Source organism: Talpa europaea (assembly GCF_964194135.1).
Source record: "Talpa europaea genome assembly, chromosome: 13".
Lineage (NCBI taxonomy): Eukaryota > Metazoa > Chordata > Mammalia > Eulipotyphla > Talpidae > Talpa > Talpa europaea.
The window spans coordinates 39,311,262-39,335,208 of NC_140080.1; the positions used below are offsets into that span (position 1 = coordinate 39,311,262).

The 23,947-nt window shown below is 42.9% G+C and overlaps 1 protein-coding gene across 4 annotated transcripts in view; it reads right to left on the reverse strand.

Annotated features, from left to right (window-relative positions):
- PPP2R2B (protein phosphatase 2 regulatory subunit Bbeta) overlaps nt 1-23,947 on the reverse strand; it is a gene marked incomplete at both ends in the record, with an annotated part of 481,997 nt that overhangs the window by 100,775 nt on the left and 357,275 nt on the right. For all 4 annotated transcript variants that reach the window (XM_084252163.1, XM_084252164.1, XM_084252162.1 and 1 more), the window contains 3 exons: nt 9,376-9,488; nt 15,503-15,668; nt 19,080-19,177. In XM_084252163.1, coding sequence (XP_084108289.1) covers nt 9,376-9,488; nt 15,503-15,668; nt 19,080-19,177 — 377 coding nt within the window. The remainder of the gene's footprint in view (nt 1-9,375; nt 9,489-15,502; nt 15,669-19,079; nt 19,178-23,947) is intronic.

The following is a 23,947-nucleotide window of genomic DNA, read 5'->3' on the forward strand; positions in this document are numbered from 1 at the left end:
TGCAACAAATATAAGGAAAGGAAAGATGAAACTGTAAAAGGAGTGGATATTAAGCCCCCAGAGCAGCAATAAATCACAAAAGGAAGTTGAGAAAAATTAAAAAACGGTTAGGGGAAGGTTGTATCTCTGTCCTGAGAGGCCTTGGTTATCAAAGCATGAACCCAAAATTAAAACCCGGGGCAGTGATGGCTGATCCTGACTCAAGCGGTAATTTGCCTCGAAAGTGGCCTAGGGTACCCCTCCTCCCCAAGTGAGTGTCACCACAGGGCCGGCCGGGCCGGGAAGAGGGAAGGCTGTGCACAGACAGAGAGCATGGGAGCCTGTTCTGAGTTTCAAAGCTTCAGTTTCCCTGGTGACAGTAGGAACAATCACATCCATACCGCCTGAATGAGGGGCACAGGTACTCATGTCCTACTTGCCTCTTGGGACCCCTGGGGGCCTCCAAGGAGCCCCTACTTTGAAAGACCATGGATCCTTCAAGATCCTTCAACACCCCCTTCCCTCCCCTTCCCTCCCTCCACCTCATCCTGTATCTCTTCCCCCTGTTCCTCCTCTGAATTTCATGGCGACCTGCTCTACTTTTCCTCGGATATTCACCCAACCCAAGTATAGTGGGGCCTGGGGCCTGCATCGGAAGTGCCTGGTTTTCCAGGAGGGGTCTTGTCAAAGATGTCCTTTCTTGGGGTACAACTTAAACTTTCTAAACCAGAATCTTGAGTGATGAGGTCAGTGACTTCTAAAAAGTGTCCTGGTGACCACGAAGCACACTGGAGTGTGAGAGCCACTGCTTAAATTATTTTCATGTAACAGCTGCTTCAACTTGTCCCCTCCCTGCCTGTGGGGACAGGGGGTGTGTTTCATTCATCTTTATAAGACTCTCTTTTTTTTTCATTCATCAAAAATTTACTGTAGAAAATATGTAACTTTTGGACATAAATATATATAAACTGTGTAAAAGTTATTCACACTTTCAATCACTTATCCTAAATTCTAGATATGTAATTCCCAACCTATGTTAAAATATTATCAATATATTATTGAAAAACATATTCCTGTGTTCTTGGCATGGTCCAACTCTTTCTATTCACCATATCATTTATATTCTAGCACCCTATGAGGTAGGTACTATTGAGATGATCCCATATAAGAAGCAGAAGCTGCTTCTTAGGCAGAGTAAGTGGCCCGAGGCTACATAGCTAGTGAGTTTGTTAAAGGCAGATTTTGGAGTAAGACATTTTGAGTTTAGAGCCTGGATCTTAAACACACACTATCCTGCTGTCCACACAGCACAGCTAATCAGTGCTGCCACCACACTACTGGCTAGAGCAGGGACCACACAGTAAATACTCCTGTGCAGTGGTGAAGATGGGAGCGCTGGGACAGATGGACTTGGGCTCCACTCTTGGCTTTGCTCCTTACTAGCTTGAGACTGTAAGCCAGTGCTTACCTCCCTGAGCCTCTGTCTACACATCTGTAAAACAGGCAGGATGCTTGAGTCACAGGATAATTGATGAAGAAGCAGTAAATGTCCCCAGACACCCAGTCCCCAGAGCCTGTCACATGCATACATGTCACTACTATTCATAAACTAAACCCATGGTCTGCTTAGTAAGTTCTGCAGAAAACAGATCAGGGAGTTAAACTAGCTGTTTCATGGAAAGGATGACTCTTGAGAAAACCATCTATGTGTGTAATCCACTTGCCTAATCCTATGACGTACTAGCAATAATTCCTCAAGACGGCTCTTTCAGGCTCCTGAGCTGGTAAGTGCTCAAGCTGATTTGCTATAGTGTCTTAGACTGTGGTTGAAGTGTGTGTGTTTGTGGGGGTGGGAGGGGTGTGTGTGGGGTAGAGTGGGGTGGGAGATTGTGTTGCAAACATCTGGATCATTCTAAATGTAAAAATGTTGGTCCAGGAAGTCACTAGCGAATATGTGTCCTGAGTAGACAGGGCGCCAGAAGTCACCAGCAGAAGGCACGTGAGTAAAAACGTGATGCAGTTTCATCTTTTCTCTGAAAAACAGCACCTCCATTTTGGGCCCACCCTGTGGCAGAAAAGCCTTTGCAGCCTTTACCCCTGGCCTCTCCTCTCCCCAAATCAAGCCCATCATTTCAAGGAGGTTGATATCCATTTAAGAAAGCTGTGCCAAAAAATCCCGAGATACAAAAAATGAAAGTCCCTCATCCTGCAACCACGAGCTCATGCTTTCTTAGAAAGCAGAGCTGTAGGGAAGGGTAAAGAAAGTATCAGATCTGGACTCGGATGCACTAGGTCTGAACCCCAGCTCTACCATGTTAAAGTCATGAAATTTTTGGCAAATCCCTTGCCTATTCTCTCACTCAACAACTGTGAAATCTATTCATTTGACAACTAGGCATTTACTGGTGCCTGCATTATTCTAGGTTGTTCTATGGGAGAGTAAACCCATAGTTCCTGTTTTCATGGAGCTTATGTTTAAGTGGAGGGGGAGAGGAGGTAGGCGAGGAACAAATGATATATCTGGCAAGGATATACAAGCTCAGAAAAAAGAGGCAGAGAGGGTGGGAAGATGTGATACCCCTTTTCCTCAGGGCATTCTAGGTAAGCTTCTTGGAGGAGGTGGTATTTGAGCACAAACTTAAGTGAAATGAGGGAGTAAGGTTTTGGGTGACACAAAGAGAATAACAGAATCTACCAGAGAGATTTATTGTGAGGACATAGAGACATCCGGATATAAAACTGAGCACCTGGCATTTAGTAAAACACAATAAACATGGCTGCCGTCCTCTTCTCCTTTCCCCTCTTCCTCCTCATCATCATCAGCATTTTTTTTGAAAATTTTTTTTGAAATTTTATTTATACAAGAACCAGGGTACAAGCAAGATGTGTGGGGTGTGTGTGAGAGGATTCACCAGAGATAGAGCGGGGACCAGAACAGGCAGAGGACCGAAATACACTGCTGAGGGGAGCTGCGGGCGAGACAGGAGAGGTCTGCCACACCATGTGGGTATCTCCCTGGCCTGCTGGGATCGAACCTGCACTGTAGAGGCTGCGGACAGCTCTGCAGCGCTTGTGCTCAACCTGCTGCACCATCAGGGAGGCAGATCATCAGCATTGATATTAGCTAAGGAACATTTGGATAAAATCACTAGAACATTGTACTCATTGCATTCCCTTTATTTTGGGGGAGGTTATGGCAGCCACAGCTTAGGAGCTCCACTCTGGACTCTATAACTGGTTTAAAAGCAACTTTTGGACCCACTTAGGCCCTGCAGCCCATAATGAGGTCAACAACGACTGCAGGCTCACTCTGCAGGGAGAAGCGTGCTAAGTGTGATCTCTCTCCACCAGTTCCCATCCCTGGCTGATTAAGTCACTTGAGCTATGGGTTCCGTTGCCTAGAAAGGGCTCTGAGGGCCTCTTACCTTTGGGTATTAGGAGCTCAGCAAAGAAGAGCACAGAGAATCTTGCCAAGTGGAACTACGTAAGACCTGCAGATCTTCTCGATCCAGTCATCTATTTTTGGGCATTTGGGTTGTTTCCATAGCTTAGCTATTGTAAATAGTGCTGCTATAAACATAGGGGTGCAGGTGCCCTTTGGAATTAATGTTTCTGTGTCCTTCGGTTAAATACCTAGGAGTGGAATTGCTGGATCACGCATAGCAGGAATTTAGAATTTATAATAAAGTAAAAATCAAAATCAACAAGCAACTATAAACCAGAGACATACTGCAGGGGGGAGAGAAAGGAGTAGGATCAAAACAAGAGGGGTGGGAATTGTATGGGGACTACAACCAAGATGAAAATGCATACATTGTGCAAAAATGAAAAATGATGTAAAAAATACATAAAATTAAAAAAAAAGAGAAATAATAAAAAAAAGACCTGCAGGTTTTTGTTTCTCCATGCTGAGGTCAGGCCTTTGGAAACTCAATGTATATAAGCATGTGAGTAAGAGAAAGAGCAAGAAGCAGGGAGGGATAGAGAGAGAGGCAGAATGGGGGACAGGAAGAGGGAGGGGGAGTGTAGGGTAAGGAAAAATGTCAGGCTTTTCTGCCCTCCCACCATCAGGACAGATGATGGATCCTTGCTGTCCTGAATGCATGCCTGATGGCGGGCATCTGGAATAGGGTGTGGGCCTAGGTAGATGGGACTCACCTGGGCTGAGACTGGGCTTTTAAGGGCGGCGTCACGGGGACGCCAGCAGCAGCAGAAGCCGAAAGAGAAGCCTGAAGCAGAAGCAGAGAAGGCCAGAGAGCCCAGATAGAGTGAGGATTTGCTGGGGGCTGGGAGGACTGCCAGACTCCCAGTCCCCCAGCCTGCCATATGCCTGGTGAACCCCAATAAAAGACCTGCAAAAACCCACTGAGGACTCTGACTCCTCCTTTACCCGGTCTCTATGGGATCAGAGAACCTGCACTGTGCCCTGTTCCTGCCCTTTACAGGGAGGGAGAAATAAGTGGTGACAGCGAAATAAGCCAGAAAGAAAAAGAAAAACACCGGATGGTCTCACTCATAGCAGGAATCTAGAAAACCTAAATAAGGGACCAGGAAAAAGAATAACTATAAGAAAGAAAAAATCAAAATCAACAAACAACTGTAAACCAGAGACACACCATGGGGGGGAGGGAGGGGAAAGGAGGGATTTGGGTTGCAATTGCATGGGGAACATGAAAATAAAATTAAAAAAAAGAAAATAAATAAGTGGTGATGGGTGGGGAGGGGAGTAGGGGAGGGACAAGGTGGGGAGGGGGAGCCAGGGGGGAGGAGGAGGGAGAGAAGGAACTGGAGAGGCTGAGGGGGAAGACAATGAGGGGAATTAGGGGGAGAGGGAGAGCCTTGATAGAGAATGATGACACCAATTGCTAAGGAAACCATTTCCAATCTCCAGATATACATGTCCAAGTTTAAGATGCATGGCTCTTGATTTTTCCTCCCAGCTCTGAAACAGCCAATTGGCATTTGATAGACAATCACGTTCCCTCTCTGAACCCCATCAGGTGTGTGGGCCTAGGTCCTAGACCAAAGAAGATCAAGGTTTGATTCAGAGGCCTGTGTGACTCTGGGCTTGTTAATTAACCTCTCCTAGCCTCATCTGTTCACTGGGCATTTTAACAGTGACTACACCTTGTGTGGTAGCTAATGCAGATGAGACAACCTTTCTGGGGCATGGGGTACAGTAAATATTCAAGAAACAGCATACGCCAGCATTTTTACCGACCATCTCCCTGTCTTGCCCTCCTCACTGGCTGTGCAGATGAATCAAAGTATCAGGCAAGAAAACACTTACATGATTTAAATGGCACTTTATAGTTATAAGTTGCTTTTATTAAATAGTGTTGTGGTTATTGCCTTGCCTGTTATAATATTGAGCAGGAGATACAGTTTTCATGAAAGTGCTTCTCATAGTCCCCCTGGATAATGAATGATTGGATCTGAGAGGCTATCTTCTATGAGGAAAGGAAAAATAATCCATACCCACTCTTGCTTTGAAAAGCTGAGCCTCCCAGCACTGAAACAGAACATTCATTACTCAGTGAGGATTAATTAGCTGTCGGGTATTATTAAACATTCTCACTCTCCAGATCCACGTTGAACTGAAAACTAAGAAAGTGAGGGAGAGGTAATCATAGCACAGGGAAGGAAAAAAAAAAAAAGCCACAATTGCTGGCAATGCAAATTTCAAGAGCTGAGCATGTTAGTAAATTACAGTCTGATTAATATCACGTCAGCTCATTCTCTGTTTGGAGTCATTGTCTGAATCTGCGGTCCTCAGGGTCACCTGGTTTGTCCTGTCACTGGGATGAGAAAAGGAGGCTTGCCTTCTCAGTGTTCGCATGGAAACAACGTGGAAGCATAGATATTTATACCGAAATGTAACATGTTTGAAAGCTTAGGAAGGTAGAGGAGGCGAAAGTAGATATGAGTATTTATAATAACATAGCAAAGGCACCTCCAGAGCTGGGGCAGTAACTGCTGAGGTGGCTGGAAAGTAACAGATTCTCGTAAAACACTAGCGTGGAGGAACCCTGGAGAGGATGAGCCCAATAACCACAGACCCCTTGTCTCAACCACTGGGGGCTCATATTAAAATGTAGATTCCCAGGATCCCAATTTAGAGGGAACCTCTGGACACGGTTCCCTGGAATCTGCATTTGTCAATGGCCCCACTGTGGCAGCACCTTGGGCACGGACATGCCTCTGCTTAGCAGCCCAGAGGCAGAGGTGGGACTGATGGGCCTAGGGTCAATCAGATAGTTAAGACGAAAGCAAGGAACAGAATCAGACATTTCTAACTCCTGGCCATACCTCAGGGCTCCTTCCATGTTGAATAGGTTCAAGTCCAGTTCACAACATAACACAGTGTGGCCTGGGGGAGAATTTCTGCTCTCTTGGGAATTTTAATGCATAGGCCTTCTCTCTTGCCCATTGCAGGGATCACATCTCCCAGGGGTTAAACACAGATATAATGAAACCCCATAGGTGGCCACAGACAACCCCATAGGAGGCCTCAGACACATAGCAGGCAGTGTAGAAGGCACCAGAGAGTTTCCATGCACAGGGCCGAAAGGGGCAAGGGCAGACAGACCTCTGGACTGCCAGCCCGGAGCGGCCACTGAGTTGGTGTTGGTGAACAGTTGTAGAGGGAATATAGCCATCTAAGAAGTACATGGAAAAAATAAGAATTTTCTCATATACATAATCCCACGACCAGTGGAGTGTAATAACAACCTTGATAATGAAGATGCTGATAATGATCCTAAAAGTACCAGCAGGGAACTCACATTATTGAGAGCTTATTGTGAGTGAGGCACTAACTACACAGCCTAAGCTCCATATCAGATGTAACAGTGTACTGAAGCCTCATAATACCCAGAAGTAGCAGTGATCCATACTCACCATCCCTGTCATGCAGATACCACACTGGAGGCACAAGGAGGGTAAATGCCAGCCTGTGGGACTACATCAAATTAAAGAGCTTCTGCACAGCAAAAGAGGCAATAACAAAAACAAAGAGAAACCCCACTGACTGGGAGAACATTTTTGCACCCAACACTAATGATAAAGGACTGATCACAAAAATCTACAAAGAGCTGATGAGACTCAACAACAACAAAGAAAACAATCCAGTCAAAAAATGGGCAGAAGAGCTAAAAAGAAACTTCTCTGAAGAGGAAATGCAAATGGCCAACAGACATATGAAAAAATGTTCAACATCACTTGTAATCAGGGAAATGCAAATCAAAACTACCATGAGATACCATCTGACACCAGTGAGAATGGCACATATTAAAAAAACTAGCAACAACAAATGTTGGCGAGGATGTGGAGAAAAAGGAACTCTCCTGCACTGCTGGTGGGAGTGCAAACTGGTCCAACCACTATGGAGAGCTGTGTGATTTCTTGACCTACTAAACATAGAGCTTCCATAGGATCCAGAAATTCCACTCCTAGGTATTTACCCAAAGGACACAGAAACATCAATTCCAAAGAGCACCTGCACCCCTATGTTTATAGCAGCACTGTTTACAATAGCTAAGCTTTGGAAACAACCCAAATGCCCCCAAATAGATGATTGGATCAAGAAGATGTGGTACATATATACCATGGAATATTACTCAGCATTCAAAAAAAGATAAACACATGCAATTTGCAGCAACATGGATGGCGCTGGAAGGGATCATGCTCAGCGAAATAAGCCAAAAAGAAAAAGAAAAATACCGGATGGTCTCACTCATAGCAGGAATCTAGAAAACTTAAATAAGGGACCAGGAAAAAGAATAACTGTAAGAAAGAAAATATCAAAATCAGCAAACAACTATGAACCAGAGACACTCTACGGGGCGTGGGGGGCGGGGAAAGGAGGGCTTGGGGTCAAAATAAGGGGGTTGTAATTGTATGGGGAATATAAAAAATAAAATTTAATTAAAAAAATAATAAATGTCAGCCTGAAAATGCCAGAATTCCAACCCTCCACAGACTGACTCAGCATTCCTACTCTCCAGCACACTCCCCTCCAGCACTAGAGGGGTCTCCCCTCCAGACCCCATCTAAAAAGGCAGCCTGGCAACTTAGTTCTCTAGGCTAAAGGCAGTGGAGCAGGAAATGTTTGTCTGTTCAGAAGTTGCTAAGCAGAAGACCAGGACCCACCAGGTCCCCCAGGAGCCCCACACTGTGGCCCATCATATAGTCTGCTCAAAAAGCATTTGCTGAATAATGAAGATGTGAATGAATGAAGATATGAATGAATGAATGAATAACTATATATACGAATGAATGAACAAAGAAACAAGGGACCTAATATGTCACATAATGATTCCATCTGCTTTCAGACCTAGGAACTGCATCCCCCCACATGGACCTCATTGTCTCTGTTTTTGGTCTTCCGTGGAGTAGCTGAAAACACATATATTATACAGTTTTGAAATTCCCTTGGGTCTTGGGCTGGGCTCCACATGTACTGCTTTACCACTCATACTGAATGCATCCCAAACCAAACTTAGCACCCGGTCCTAAGGCACTTTAACCTCCATCTAGAGAGCCTTCCCTTAAAAGAAATCTATTTTTAATATCACTTCCCTATGAGACCTTCCCTGTTCTCCTAGAATCAAATGTAATTTCTCCCTCCTTTGATCAAACTGCAATTTTCCAACTCTCATCGCATTTATCTTACTCTACTTAGTGTCATAATCATTTGTATATTAGTCGTACAAATCCTCCATCTTTACCAGACGGTGCATTTCTGGAGGGCAGGAAGGAAGAACTCAGTCTAGTGGTACAGTTCATTTATTGAGTCCCTGCCATGGAGTAAAGGGCTTTCCATTCTCACTGCATTTTATTCTCATAAGTCCATGGGAAGTAAGTATTACATTTATTGCTTTGCAGAGGGAGAAGATGTATGTCTAAACTTCTATGACTAAATCTTGGACAAAAGGTTAAGGGACTCCTTTGATATTCTGGAAAGTGGGAGGATTCAAACCTACGCCGGTTTGGTTCAGAATCTACATCCTCCAGCTTTTGATCAGGGTAGTCCCCTCCCCTGTACCTGGGGTACAGAAGATGCTCAAGACATTTTAGATAATGTGAAGAGAGAGAGGCTTAGGATACACAGCTTCCTATGGACAGCAGGGCCTAGTGGGCATGTCCTTAGGACATAGGGAAACGCACGGACTTGTATCATGACGGCTTGGCATCTTTCCTGCTTCTCCCTCTGCCACCAGAGGGAGAAGTAAGGTAGGCAAGTAAGGCTCCTCCTGATCTCTCTGCCCCCTCCATTACAGTTGCGACCAATGGCGACCGTCAACCTTAGTTGACAGTTGGTCACCTTAGGCGACTGCCCCCCACCCCTAGGGCCAGGTATTTGAAAGATGGTGGCACAGTGGCTGCCAGGCTCACCCGCAAGGTGGTGATGGTGGCCGGATCCCGGAGTCGGCCTTCCTCATCTTTCAGGTTGTAGCCCTCTGGTCTCTTGTCACGCTCGCTGACTTTCCACAGCTTCACAGTTTTGTCTATGGAAGACACCAGAGAAAGTCAACATTACAGTGAAGAGAAAAGTGAAGGAGTCTTCTTGAGGGGAGAGAAGGCGGAGAGGTGCATGTAATGAAGGAAGGATCTAGAACTGCAGCTGGCTCAGGTCCAGGGCTTTAGTCCATAAAAAGTGGGTCATTTCAAAGCAGAGCTTATATTTCAAAATAAAAACATGTATGTGATTGCACGATTGTCTTCTTGACAAGGGACTGTTGAGTCCACAGCTTGACATTAATTTGGTTTTGTGATTAAGAACAGTTGCCACATATACAGATATAACCATGTAACTATGTTAGCACTTTACATGGAGAGTTTCTTCACAGTTCACAATAACCGTATATACTATTCTGACCTGTATTTTAGCGCCCCACCTCACATGTCCACACCCTGCACCCCAACTCCTTCACCCTCTCTGATTGTTATCACTCCTACTTCCCAAGCTCCTGCCACCTGATTTTATCATAGCTACCTGTACACATGAATCTGCTGCCCCAGGGCTTTGCACAAGCTGTGTCTTCTGCCAGAAAAGCCCTTTACTCTCTTTTAGGTGATTTGTTTCTTCACTTTGTGTTCTCTGTTTATGTCCCAAATTCAGAGGGGCATTTCCTAACCAACCTAGAGAAAATGTGTCCTTATCATTCTCTCTTGCTTTATTTTCCCTCCTCATACTTTTTGCCACATCATGATGTCTCCTTCCCTAGAATGTAAAATCAGTGGCGGCTGGGAGTGCTGTCCTGTTCGTCACTACACCTCCAGTGCCCACCACACAGTTGGGCCTCAGTGGAGCTATTAGCTATTAGCTAGAAGAGTAAACACACAGTGCCCATTCCTAGCAACACTCAGCAAATAAAATGGCAAGGAGATGCATCACAGTGCTCCCTTCCCCTGCTGGTATTATTGGAGTCCTCACCTTTCCACCGTCCTAGTCCTTTATGCTTGCTGACACCTGTCTTTCTCTATTACCCTGAAGCAAGGAGAGAAATCCAAGGGCACAGGGTCAGGTAGGCCATGGGAATGAGCAGAGCTGCCGGGGGTTTTGGGGAGCCTGACATAGCAAGCTCCACCTGTAGGCTTTCAATTCCATTTCTTAGGGAAACATGTTGGGGCACAGCACATCATGTCTGTGGGGCCCATGGCTTTATGCGACTTTCTTATCAGATCCTGTACTTGTCACCTGTATGTGTCCTAAAATCTCTTCTGGAAGGTGGATATGACTGTGTATTCCTCTATGCACGCACAAGGTGGGTTTTGGAGTCAGACAACTTTGGGCGGGTCCCCACACCAACTCCAGCCTCCTAGTCAGTGCTAACTAGTATTTCTTGGGGTGAGGAACCAAATTATCAGGGAAAATAGTGGAGAACGCTCAGTTAAACTTCAACGGCAGATAAACAATGGATCATTTAGTGTAAGTGAGCCTCAAGTATTTCAATCTGACAAATGAAAAATGCTTCATTTTTGTTCCTAAACTGGGTGTGTGGTGTGGAGGAGATGGCGTCGGGGGCTTCTTGCGTGATGACGTCAGCACGTCCTCTCTCCACTCTGGTCAGGACATGGACTAAGCCTTTATCAGGATCCCTGTGCTCTGCTGGCTCCTCATCTGACGCTTCCATGTCTCCTCAACAAACCCTGTCCTCCTGACACGCACCACACTGACCGGCAGGCTTCAACAGCACTTGCTCCTGCAGCAGGTCGGTGGACCTCAGGGCTGGTCACCCTGCAGGCAGGGCCGCCTGGCTGCTAAGTGTCAGATTCACGCATCCCCAGTTGCGCGCCCTGCTGCCTCATATGGGGGACAGAAGGCGAGGAAGCTTTTCCAGATGCTGGGCTGAATTTAGAACTTTCTGTCTCCACGCCCACACTCCTTCGCCCTCTTTGGATATCCTGCTGTAGACTGAACTGTTTTTAGGGTGAGAAAATGAGACATGGGCCCTATTTATACAGTCACTTGGGAGCTACCCATCAGCTAGAGCTCAGAGGAACACAAATCAGTGAATTTTAACACCAAATATTTTCTATTGCGTGGCAAGGCAAACTTCGCCTCTGCTGTTCTTATTTTCAATGATAAATTGCTAAATGGAAAATAAAGAAATTACAGATAAAACATAAAGAACAAAAATTACCTGTAATCCCCCAGTCAGAGATAATCACTGTTTACATTTTTCATACAGGCTTGTGGTATTTTTTCTATGCATTTTTTTCTGGGGGGGAGTGTATAAACCTATAATATTGCACATATATAGATTTTATATTTTCTCATTTTCATTACATGACTATTTCATTGTAATTATAAAGTGAAAATGAGCATAAAGATAAAAATAGAAATAAAATCTGCCATTATTCCACTAGACAGATAAATATTTTTTTTTCAGGTTGCTGTAGAATTTTATTTGCTTCTGTTTGCTTCTATTTTATACATTTCAGCAATGAATACATATTACTTTGGTAATAAGGACATTAAAGATTTTTCTTTTTGTCTTCAGTGCAGCTTTGTGTTAACTCTTAACATGAGCAAACAAGTCCAGATTCTGGCATTTTCAATGGCAACGAGTTGCTGGTGACTACATATAGTATTAGCTGCATATAGTATATAGCTAATTTTACATATTTTTTTTAACTGGTCCAACCACTATGGAAAGCCGTGTGGCAATTCCTCAACCTGCTAAAGATGGAGCTCCCATATGATCCAGCAATTCCACTCTTAGGTATTTACCCAAAGGACACAGAAACATTAGTTCAAAAGGGCATCTGCACCCCCATGTTTATAGCAGAACTATTTACAATAGCTAAGCTATGGAAACAACCCAAAAGCCCAAAAATAGATGACTGGATCAAGAAGATATAGTACATATACACAATGGAATATTACTCAGCAATCAAAAAAGATAAACTCATGCAATTTGCAGCAACATGGATGGCGCTGGAAGGGATCTTGCTCAGTGAAATAAGTCAGAAAGAAAAAGAAAAATACCAGATGGTCTCACTCATAGCAGGAATTTAGAAAACCTAAATAAGGGACCACGAAAAAGACTAATTATAATAAAGTAAAAATCAAAATCAACAAGCAACTATAAACCAGAGACATACTGCAGGGGGGGAGAGGAAGGAATAGGATCAAAACAAGGGGGGTGGGAAATGTATGGGGACTATAACCAAGATGAAAATGCATACATTGTGCAGAAATGAAAAATGATGTAAAAAATATATAACAATTAAAATAAAAATAGATAAATATTATGAAAGTTTTGTATATTAACAAAAGGAAATTTGTTTTATGTATGCATATATAAACATTATTACTGTCTTTTAATAAGCATGACATACTGTACATAGTTTATACTTTTCTCCATATATCTATATCAACATCTATTATTATAAACACATAATTTATAATAGTGAGAATTTGTTAATAATTAGAGATCTAATAGTGGGAAACAGTATACTGTGGGAGCATCATACAAGGGAACAGTGTGGTTATTGAAAATGTGATCTTTTAGAGTGGTTACCAATAGGAAGATGTTCCTATTGTTAGATGTTACATCATCAAATAAAAAATCTGGTTACAAAACAGTTTATAGAATACATCACATTTTTGTTATCTATGCCTATTTGCTTTTTTTCTTTAAAAGACATTACCAGTGCTTTTCTCTGTGTGGGGACACTTTTTTAATCTCACTTTGTTTCTTTGTATTTTCTAATTTTTTTTTTTTTTACCATGAACATATACTAGTTGCACACAAGAAAAATGAATTAAGTAGAAAATCCCCACTCATCACAGGTATTAAGGCAGAAGTCAAAAGCAAGGTAATGCTATGTGTTTTCATTGGGCAAATAATTTCCGGGTCTAGATTCACACTTGAATGTCAGTTGTATTTTTCATTAAAAATTGTAACATTGGAAATATATTCCAGCAGAAAGTAAAAAGTGTATCCAACTATAATGAGATAAGCACAGTTTTTTAAAAAAGATAATTGATGGTAAATTCAATCCAATTCCCCATGGTTGGGTAGCCTGGGGTCATTCTTGACTTTATCATCACACAATTTTTCTTCACTCACTATCTTGAAGCTTTGTGGATAAAAAAGTGTAAGGAACATGTGGCTGCTACTATGAGTAATGACTTTTTCTTTCTTCTGGCTGGTTCTCTGAGCAGTTTATCATTACTTGTGGCAGCTTTTAAACACAATCTTATCATCGATCTTCATTTTCTCTTTTGTACAGTAATTCCAATTGTCTTCCATTAATTTTTTTGCATGTTAACCTATTTGGCTTAAGGGAAATTCTCAACCTCAATATTAGTATAAAAAAGAAAATCACATAAGAACATGGGAGTTTCTTTCACAAGAATCATTTTGAGATGCTGTTGGCATATGAAATAGCATCCCAAATGGGAAGATAATATCCTTGTTAATCAAAAAACTATTTAAAAACTCAATTAACAGAACATTATGCTATATAATTAATCTTCATTGCATTTCACTGATTTCTTTCTCATTCTCCCACAAAGTAGTTAATAAGACTTTGAATTTTATTATAATAATCAATAGGTTAAATTTCATAATATGAAGTAAGCCAGCTATAGAAGATAATCAGACACTTTTTCTCTGCATGAGATAATTAAGTCAAAACCATCAGAAGTCTCTTTCATTCTAAATAGTGTTGAATGTACAGAGCCTTTGACAAGGGAAAACTAAATAGCTAAACTAAGAGGGAAGAAATGAAAATAAAACCATGTGGTTTGGCGATCAAGAAATCAGGATCAAAAACAGAACAATAACTACAGAGATGAAAAAGAATTGGATTACTTGGTCTCTGTGCTTGAATAACCCTAAGCTGGCTGTTTCAGAATTGTTTATTTTAGATTCATACATTGTAGTTGAGGATTTGGGGTCATGTGCATTATAAATTTCCCCATTTTTCATAAGATAAAGCTCATTGTAAATTTAGAAAATAAAAATGATAAAAACACACAAATTTACAAGTCACTCATAATACAAATAAAAAATTTATCATGACATATTTCAGTGTATTTTCTTTCGGTCTTTAAAAACATTATCATGTTTGACCATATCCTATTCTCAGTCTGCATTTTTTTTCACCTGATAAATGAGCATTATCCTTTCTTTTTACATGCTGGTGGTATGCAAAAAGCAAATGCCTTTTCTTTGATTTATATTCAAATTGTATACTCCTTATAGACTCACAAATAGGATGAAATGAGTCATTCCACTCTCCAGCTTACTTGGGAGAGGGCTTTGATTTTACTACACTAATCCTTTTAATTGTTATCAGTTAGTACCCATTAATATATGATTTTATTCTGAACTGTTGTGAGCATAGAAGGCTCACAATAAGGTGAGGGTATTAAGAATATTTAGGGTATGTAATTCCACTGTCTAAAGACTAACTGAATTAACATGTAATATGGCTCGCTATTCAACCACCAGCATTCTCTTCCTCTGACTTATTTATATCAACTCCCCCCAAAAGCAGTGGGAAAAGAGCATGGAGGGACAGAATTCTTGATCAATTCTTTGGGCCAGTCTCCCTTTCTTCTTGACCTGTGTCCTAGCTGAGAACTAGATCGTGTCAAAGAGAAATAGACATCTGCTTTACCACCCCCCAAATGCATTCAGGGATTAATAACTTCTATTCAGTATGCCACACAAATGGGACAGCATGTCCAGTTTCCTTAAATATGTTCCCAGAACAACACTCGGTCAATCTTAAGACAGGAAGTCACATTCCAAAAACCTGGAAATGATCCCCAAAACTGCAGATCTCACATAATTTGGTCATACGTTTAATTTTTTAGAAAGCATATACTATTTATGAGAGACTAGTCTGAGCCAGGTACCTTGCTAGGCAGCTTGCAAATATTGTTCCTAAGTTTTTCAACCACCCTCGAGGTAAAAAGGAAAACTGAGATGAAGAGATTAAAATATATGTTGTGACTGACTGTATCTCTGAAAATACCAGCCAGGTCATCTCCACGTACCGTTAGTAGACAGAAGGAAGTAGGCTGCATTCTGCTGAGGGAGCCATCTTATTTTATTGATTTTTTCTTCTATTTCTAAACTCTTCAGGTAATCGAACTCTGGTTCATGGCTCTGGAATGTGCTGTAAACATTGTATTCACCCCTACGATGAACCTGATTTTTACTCTGTAGGAAGGGGAAAAATATATGAGATCAAATCACATAAATTATGTGTACATTTTTTTAAAGGTGCCAATATTTTATTTTATTAAGTATGGATATCAAAAAACTTTATCATAATTGTTTCATAAAAGAAAGGACATTTTAACACCAAGAAAGTAGAAAGGGTATACACAGTGTAGTGCCAGTTCCTAAACATGGAGTATGTTTAAAGAAAGATTCTTTTTATTGTACTTATTTTGCCCCAGACCTATGAGATTAAGCCCTGGCATACCAGAGTCCCCAATATTGGCCAAAATTTCAGTGGTCTCATGGGACCCAGGAGCAGTTGACCACTAGACATTCAAAGACACCAGCCAACCAAGGGCAAAAAGGACCTCATAGGGGATCATCTGAGATGGAGGATTAAGGGCCATTTTGATTGACTGATTGATTTATTGACCAGTTGCATTATTTTTTATTGTAGTAATATTGGTTTATAAGACTGTATATGATTCAGAGGTAGAGTTCACACCTCTTCAGGTGTATGTTGTCACTCCACACCACCTCCGAATTCATAATCCTCCACCATGGTCCATTGGACCCCTTCCCCCTTTTTACTCTGACCCCCCAGTGCTCCCCTCTGGTAGCGTCAATTTTACAGTCAGATTTCTAGGGTTTGTTTTAGGAGGCATTTTTGTGTGTGTGTGTGCAAAGTCATCAGAGGTGAGATGGGCAGGACCCCACAGCCCCAACTTCTGCCATGGCTCAATGGCCTTCAGAGCATTTGATTGTGCACCCCTATTGGTAAATGTTGGGGCCTCCAGTATACATATAAGTTAGTTATGTTATAGAGATGAATTTCTGCCTTAATATATGGTATACAGCATAGATATACATGGAAATAGAAAGCAAAATAGGACATGATTTTGAAATCAATACAAATGGAAGTGCTAGCATTTTCTTTCCGTACCCTAATATGCTTTGGACACCCTTAGGAGGGACCAGCCCACACTGAGGTCCATATATACTACATCAGTCCCTTAAAAAGTGTACCAAGTTATGGTCTGGGCACCTTGCACTGGCTTTTTAAGTCTCACCAGATGCTCACAGCAACTCTGAAAGGTAGGCAGGACAAAGAACTGTGCAGAAGCAGCTCAAAGAGATTAAAACCTCTCCAAGGTCACAAAGCTTCCAAGTGGCAGATGGGGGCATCAGATCTCCCCCACCCCCCATGTTTCCCGCCCCAATAACAAATAGACAGGAGCACAGAGAGTCCTCCGCATCATTAGGAGGATGATGAGACTTTACCTCTGGCTTCCCCCAGCTTCGATTATGCAAAGAGCAAACAGCAGGAACTAAATAAATGATGAGGGAATAAAATAAATGGGAAAAAGTCCCCAGAAAGGGCCAGAGACAGAAGAAAGATGGAAAGGAAGTAAAAGAGGGCATGAAAGAGAGAAAGGAGGGAAAGAGAAGGCAGATTTTATTTTAGACATTTGAGGACCTTTTTACCAAGAGCTGCCAGATTCCAGCTTTGGGAAACTGTTCAAAAATTCAAATTCTGGTCTCATTAAACATTTGTCATAAAAGTGTGATTCTTAATAAAAAACTCAATTAAAAAATTTCTCTTTCTGGTGGGATATTGAACATCCAAACTGCAATGTTGAACTTGCTGATGGATGATGCTCCTGACAAAGGAAGCCCCGTGGAGGATGCATTTATGGGGGACTGAGGATGTCTCTGGAGAATTCCCCCACGGAAGTCACAGGCCTGACCCAGATGCTGTCACAGAGCTCTGCTCCTCAGGCTCAGCTTTCCTTCCCATTCCCAGCCTCGCACAGAGCTTAACACTTGACTGCATGTTATTACCCTCCATGCTTATTTTTTATTGAACAAAACACCTTCCTTTGGAGAATGTGTCCCTCTTCATTCTCCTAATGAATGGGGCCTCCCAAATATTTCACTAAATTAAAATAGGTGAAACCTAAAAATAGCTAATGGAAAATGTGGAGCAGAACAGTACTGCAACATGCTGCCTTGGGTAATTTATGCTAACTAGCTCCTCCCGTTCCTTTTTATCATCACTAAGAACCTAATTGGATTTTTTTTTTTTTAAATGGAGAAAGAAGTTTTGAAATCAGTTTTAGCAGGACTTTAAAAGCTGGCATAGTTGTCACTGTCCTGCCTATTGCAGAGAGAGCCAGTCCACCTTAACGATAAATTTATAAGAGTGTTGATTTGCTACCATCCAAATCAGACTGTCAAGTATGTGTAGTATGTGCCAGACCAATTAGCACTAGGCAGCTCTGGAAAAGCAGGAAAAATTCCAGGTCACGAAGAGCTATTAGTTCCTACTTGCCAACCACATTTTCACGTTTCCAGGGCCAATGGAATAGGCTGGGTGCCTGATTTAATGCTGAACACTTGAATTTCTACAGAACCCCAAGGGATGATGATGCCCTTATAGAAATTAATTGCAAATAATGTGCAATTACCAAATATATCACCTCTAAATGAGGCTTTCCTTTTTTGAGGGGAGGTGTAACACAAATGGCTCTGAGGCACAAAGCAGGCTTCAAATTGCTAGGGACGTCTCTGGTGAAACCTTCCCCCGCTGGGGCCTCCCCCTGCGCTGTGCTGGGTGAATCTCAGAGGCAGGCAGATAGCAGATGGGAGAGTTCCCAGAACGCAGACTCGCCTGCTGGAAGCTCCGGGACCATGCCAGGGGAGGCTAAGAAAATCAAATTGGGCCATAATTCCACTCTGACAAAACAGAAGCAGACACCCCAAAATTCAATTTATATGAAAAAGAGAAACAATTCCTAGTGGAACCCAAGTCTGGCAGAAATGGGCTTTTCAAGAGTCACTGGGAGTTTGAGCACCTGCTCAGAATGCATATAGCATTCAGCTCAGGGACTTCAGAGGCATTCTAGAAGGTGCCCACCATATGCAATGCTCAGATAGCTTTTGAGATACTTCACTCCCATTGGTAGGGAGCGCTACCATTCTCTACTGACCCAAGTTGTCCTTATCATATCTGTTGCCAAATAAAACTATTATTCCCTTCTTACATATTCTGTGTGAGCACCTGAAATCAACAGAGACTGAAATTCAATAGCTCCAGGAAACATCCCACTCAGAAAGGAGTTAAGCTCAACAAGCACCCAAGGACTTCTGCAGGTTAGATGAAAGTGAAGTCATTTTGAATGTGCAAAAGCAGAATTTGCAAAGATAAGACCATGCTCAGAAAAGGCTCTATTTTCAGGTGCTTTTATGAGCCTGGGTGTGCAACTGTTGATGTTAATGACTTTTTGGCAGTTTTTAGTTTGCTAGCAAAGCAGCCAGGTTAAGGGCGACACACGAGGATTAAGGAACAGTAGGAGGCCTCCTTTAAAAAAAGAAGAAAATGGGCATTTTGCATTCACTGCCACTTACCTCCTGCTCTCGTTGAAATATTACAACCCGACCCCCCTTGTCCCCTGTCGCTAGTAATTCTCCCGTGTGGTTGAATTCTACCGTAGAGATAATGTCAGCTGAAAAGAAGAAGACAAAGGCAATTTAAGTAACTGCACACTTACTTGGAAACGACAGATAATAGACATACTTTTCTGTGCATTTAAGGGCTTAGGGTTTTGTCTCTGCAGTGGAATTTATAAGATCTTATGTTCTATAAATTTCCTCGATGCCCACGCTGCCCTGTGGTCTCTTGAAACTTCCAGCCAGAACAAAAGGAAAAAGCACATTCAGACCCTTTTGTTGTTGGAAAGAAAAAAACGAATTTCTTTATGGCTCAGGGAAAGGGCAGTTTTCTTTGACAGTTTCTCTTCCCACCGCAGATCCTTTGCCCACTTGTGGCTTTCCCCCTTTCTACTACACCAAGAAACTTTCCCAGACAGTTGTCCCTCGTGACTATTCATGACAGGGCTGGGGACTCCAATGAAGCAGGGCAGGGGTGCCCGAAGCTCACGGAACAGGAAGGGAGGGGGCACAAAGAAATTGCTGGAAAACTTGGGAGGATGGGAATTGCAGAAAGGAGCCGGAAAATGCTTCAGCTTGATCTACCTCCCTCTTTTCTGGTGAGCCCAATACTCCCTCTGGATGAGCACCGCCCTACTCCAACCCCAGGAATAGGGTGTTCAGAAAATAAGGTCACCAAGTCAGAGGGGAGAGGGCAATTTGCACTCCATATATCTAAACAGAGAAAGTACACAGGCCCCAGGAACTCAGATCACAGATAATTGCAGAAAGAATGCCAGCCTGCCAAGTCTTTCTTCAATGCTAGTTACCCCCGGAGGAACGCGGACAGGTAAATTACCTATGATTAGATTTATTAGGCCTATTTTTAGAAAAATGTCAGAGGTTAATTCCTCAGCAATTATTCCCCTGCAGGGCTCCAACAATTGCTACCGAGAGTGCAAATGAGGGTTTTTTTTTTTTTTAAATCGGAGGCAGGGGAATTATGACGATGGCCTTTGACAGAGGAACATTCTGCAGATTATGTCCATGTGAGGAAAGCAAAGGGAAAACGGTGAGGTGGAAAACCAAGGCAATTACCCCTGAATAACTCAAATCTCACTTTCCTATCCTCATTTCAAGATTTTCTTTGTATGCCTGATTTGTTCAGGTAAGTAGTGTAAAATTCTCCACTTTACATATAACCATACTGTATGAACATGCTTCTAATGGTCACTCTTTGTGCAGAAGTAAAAGAATAAGGCTTAAGACACAGTCACTTTCAAGTTAGGTGTGTCTGAAAGAACAATTCACCGTTTCTTCTCTTGGCCTCTTACATGATGGATGGCAGGAGTAGCCAACTAAAAGCCCTGGGGACGATGAGATGACATGGAGTAAAAGCACATGTGGGGAAGAAGAATGTTTGTGTCCCCTCTGAAGGGACAAGTGGCTAGTAGGCTTAAGCTAATTGTGGCCATGAAATATTGTCACATTGCCAGGTATTCTGAGTTTTTTTTAAAAAGAGATTGGAAGTCCAGATTTTTATGCAAAATCTCTTAAACTTTATATATTGACAACTGGCTTTTCAATGGCCTGGCATTAAAAAACATAGATCTAGCCACATCTCATATGTACATTGCAGTACTATTCACACTAACCCAGACATGGAAACAAACTAAATGCCCACTGGCAGATCACTGGATAAAGAAGTTGTGATATGTGCTCCATGGAATACTACTCAGCTTTAAAAAAGTTGAAATCTTGCCATTTGTAACAACATGGGTGGCCCTTGAGGGATTGTGCTAAGTCAAATAAGTCAGAACAGGAAACACAAAAACTGAATGATTTCATTCATATGACAAATATAGAGAAAAAAGGCAAATGAATAAATAGAACAAAAACCACTCGTGGACGATGACAACAGAATGGTTAGCAGAGGCGCAGGGGGTGGGAAGCACAGGCCAAAGGGGTCAGTTAGTGGTGAGCTAGAACTTTGGCAGTGGCTATGGGCATAGATACCTTTATCAAGGTGAGAAGCTGTGCTCCTAAAACTTATAGAGTTGTGTAAACCAATGGTATATTAAGTAAAAAAGAACATAATCTTGTCGGTGGGTTGAATATGGCTTGTGGGCCACCAGCTTGTGACTTCTGGTGCATAGTTGTAGGGTAAGGTAAAAAGTATCAGGCTTTTCTGTCCTCCCGCCATTAGGATAGATCATGGGACCCTGTGGTCCTGGCAGGCACCTGGAGTAGGGTGTGGGCATATGTAGATGGGATTCACCTGGGCTGAGACTGGGCTTTTAAGGGTGGCATCACGGGGACGCCAGCAGAAGCAGAGAAGCAGAACCACGAGAAGAACCACGAGTAGAAGCAGAGAGCAGAGCAGCAGAGACCACCAGAGAACGCCGGAGAGCCCAGAAAGAGTGAAGACTTGCTGGGGGCCGGGAGGCCTCCTGCCTCCCGGGCTCCCAGCACCCCTGCCTGCCATGTACCTGGTAAATCCCAATAAAAGCCTGAAAAGCCACTGAGGGCTCTAAGACTCTGACTCCTCCTTTACCCTGTCTGCTGGATTAGAGATCCTGCTCTCTGCCATTCCTGCCCACTACAGTGGTCTTCCTTTAGAAAAGGCCACCCCATTTTCTCTTGAAGATCACAACTGGAAACCCCATTCATCACCCACCCAGGAAGATGCTTCTGAATGACCTGCATGGTTCCTTGCTTCCTGATGTAAGTTCAGAAGACACGTTTCTGGAACAAGCGCCCACTGAGGAGTAAGAGAGGCCAACAGGTGGGTAGACCAATTGCTGCAAGTGAATCATTCGACCACTTGCCCTTGTTGCAGCGTGCACACCTTAGCCAAGTGCTCTCATGTGCAGAGGAGAGACGACTGCTGAGTGTCTGCAGCTACCACAGGCAGCCCTGGTTGGAAAGCACTTGATGCTAGCATGCACAGCTCGCAGTAGTTACTGCCGCTGGCTCTCCAGCATGTGGTCACCAAAGGGCTTACTCAGGGAATTTCCTGACTTGGGGAGAAGTGGGCAGCAGAGAGGGCTGCTCCTGGTCACTTTCAGGCTGCCCTCAGGCACTGAGAGTGAGCAATGCTCTCAGACCACTGAAAACACAAACACCTCCCAGAGAGAAGGAGCAGCGGGAATGATGAGAGGCTGTTGGGGAGACTGAGCTGGGCTGAGCCAGGCTACTCTCATGTCATTAGGGTGAAGACCCTGCTTAAGTGCAATAATGCCCTTGCATGTGGCAGCCACATTAACCAGACCCCAAGATGGGCCTACCCTTTGGTAAAGCTGGGTTTCAGAGAATTGAATAGTTTTCCTGGGTCAGCCTTTAGCTCAATATCCAAGAAAATGTCACTCCTAGAGAAACACAGCTCCCCTCCCGGGATGGCTCAAAAGTCTGAAGTCAGCGTTGTCTTTTTGCTGGGATGCTCTGACAAAGTTGTCACTGTCCGTTTAAGATATCCACACAGGTCAAAACAAGGTAGGCCTCAAACTCAAATCTAAGCATTTGATTAGACCTCTGCAGGATGGGCTATCTGGCTGGTCTCAACACTCCTTGGACTGTCTCCCTCAAAAACTTTGCATCAGAAAGGGTGATTGGCAGGTAGGATTTGGAAATTTCTTGTTCCCGTTGTCAGGTCCCTATATCAGTTTGAATCCTGCCAGCCAGTTGGTGTTTATACTAAGTTGTTTATAGGCAGCTACTGTCTACCTCCCCTTGGAGCATCTGCCAGTGCAGCACCAGTTAATAATACTTGCTTTGAACTTTCCTGTTTCCTGACTCATTTATCATGGCTAAGCCAGTAGGTGTAACCAGAATACTTTACTGCCCCATCCATCTCTGCATATCTTCATCTACGACTGTTTAATAATTGATGCAAAACTCATGAATCACCCTGCATTCCAATTTCAAGAGACTGAAACTTCTGATACAAATACTCTTGTTTTTGTGACACGCTTCAGGGCAGAGCAATTTAAATTTTAAAACAGATGCTACTCAAGACAAAGTAATTTTGTGAGGACAAGAAGAGGAGACGGTGGTGATAATGCATTAGCAAACTTAGAGACAATGCCTTCATCTGAGCTCATGCTCGACAGAAATCAATTCATTAAGCTCAACATGACTTTCCTCTATAAACGATCATGTTTATATGACAACCCATTTTATTAAACGCCCTACAAAATCATGCTGTTGAGCAAAAATATACTTGTTATATACCTGTTATATACCTGTTCTATAAAGAGGTGGATTGAGTGCATATTTTTGGCTAAAAACAAACAAAAAAAAACCCAGAAGCCGAAAGCAGCTAGAGAGTTCAAATGTAGTTAATGCGATTCTTTCGAGAAACCCTGGGAGGATGCTGTTTGCCCTGCGCCACATCTATCTGTGCTGATCTAATTTCCACAAGATGGTGGCCTGGTAACCCCATTTCTAGTTCAGCAGGCACGGCTAAGACTGAGTTCTTCTTTGTTAAAATCAATCTCAGCAACTTCCAAAGGCTCCAGACTGGTCATTTCATACATAATGTCTCCATTTGCCTGAATACTAGAACTTGACTTGGCAATTGTAACCATGGGGTGGTGAGGCTGGAGTGAGGAGGAACCCCAGGTTCATGCCCTTGCCTCCCACAACATCATGCCACCTGGGGGTCTCTGCAATGCCAGAGGACTGGGCTGAGCAGGCACTGGAGGATCAGGCGATGGACAAGTCACCTGGTGGGGGACTGTTTGATAAAATGATGACTGTTTAGACATATAAAGGATCTCGATGCCAGTTCTCTGATGGGACAAGGTCTGCCTGACCAGGTCGCTAGCACTGGCCTCTCTGCATCCATC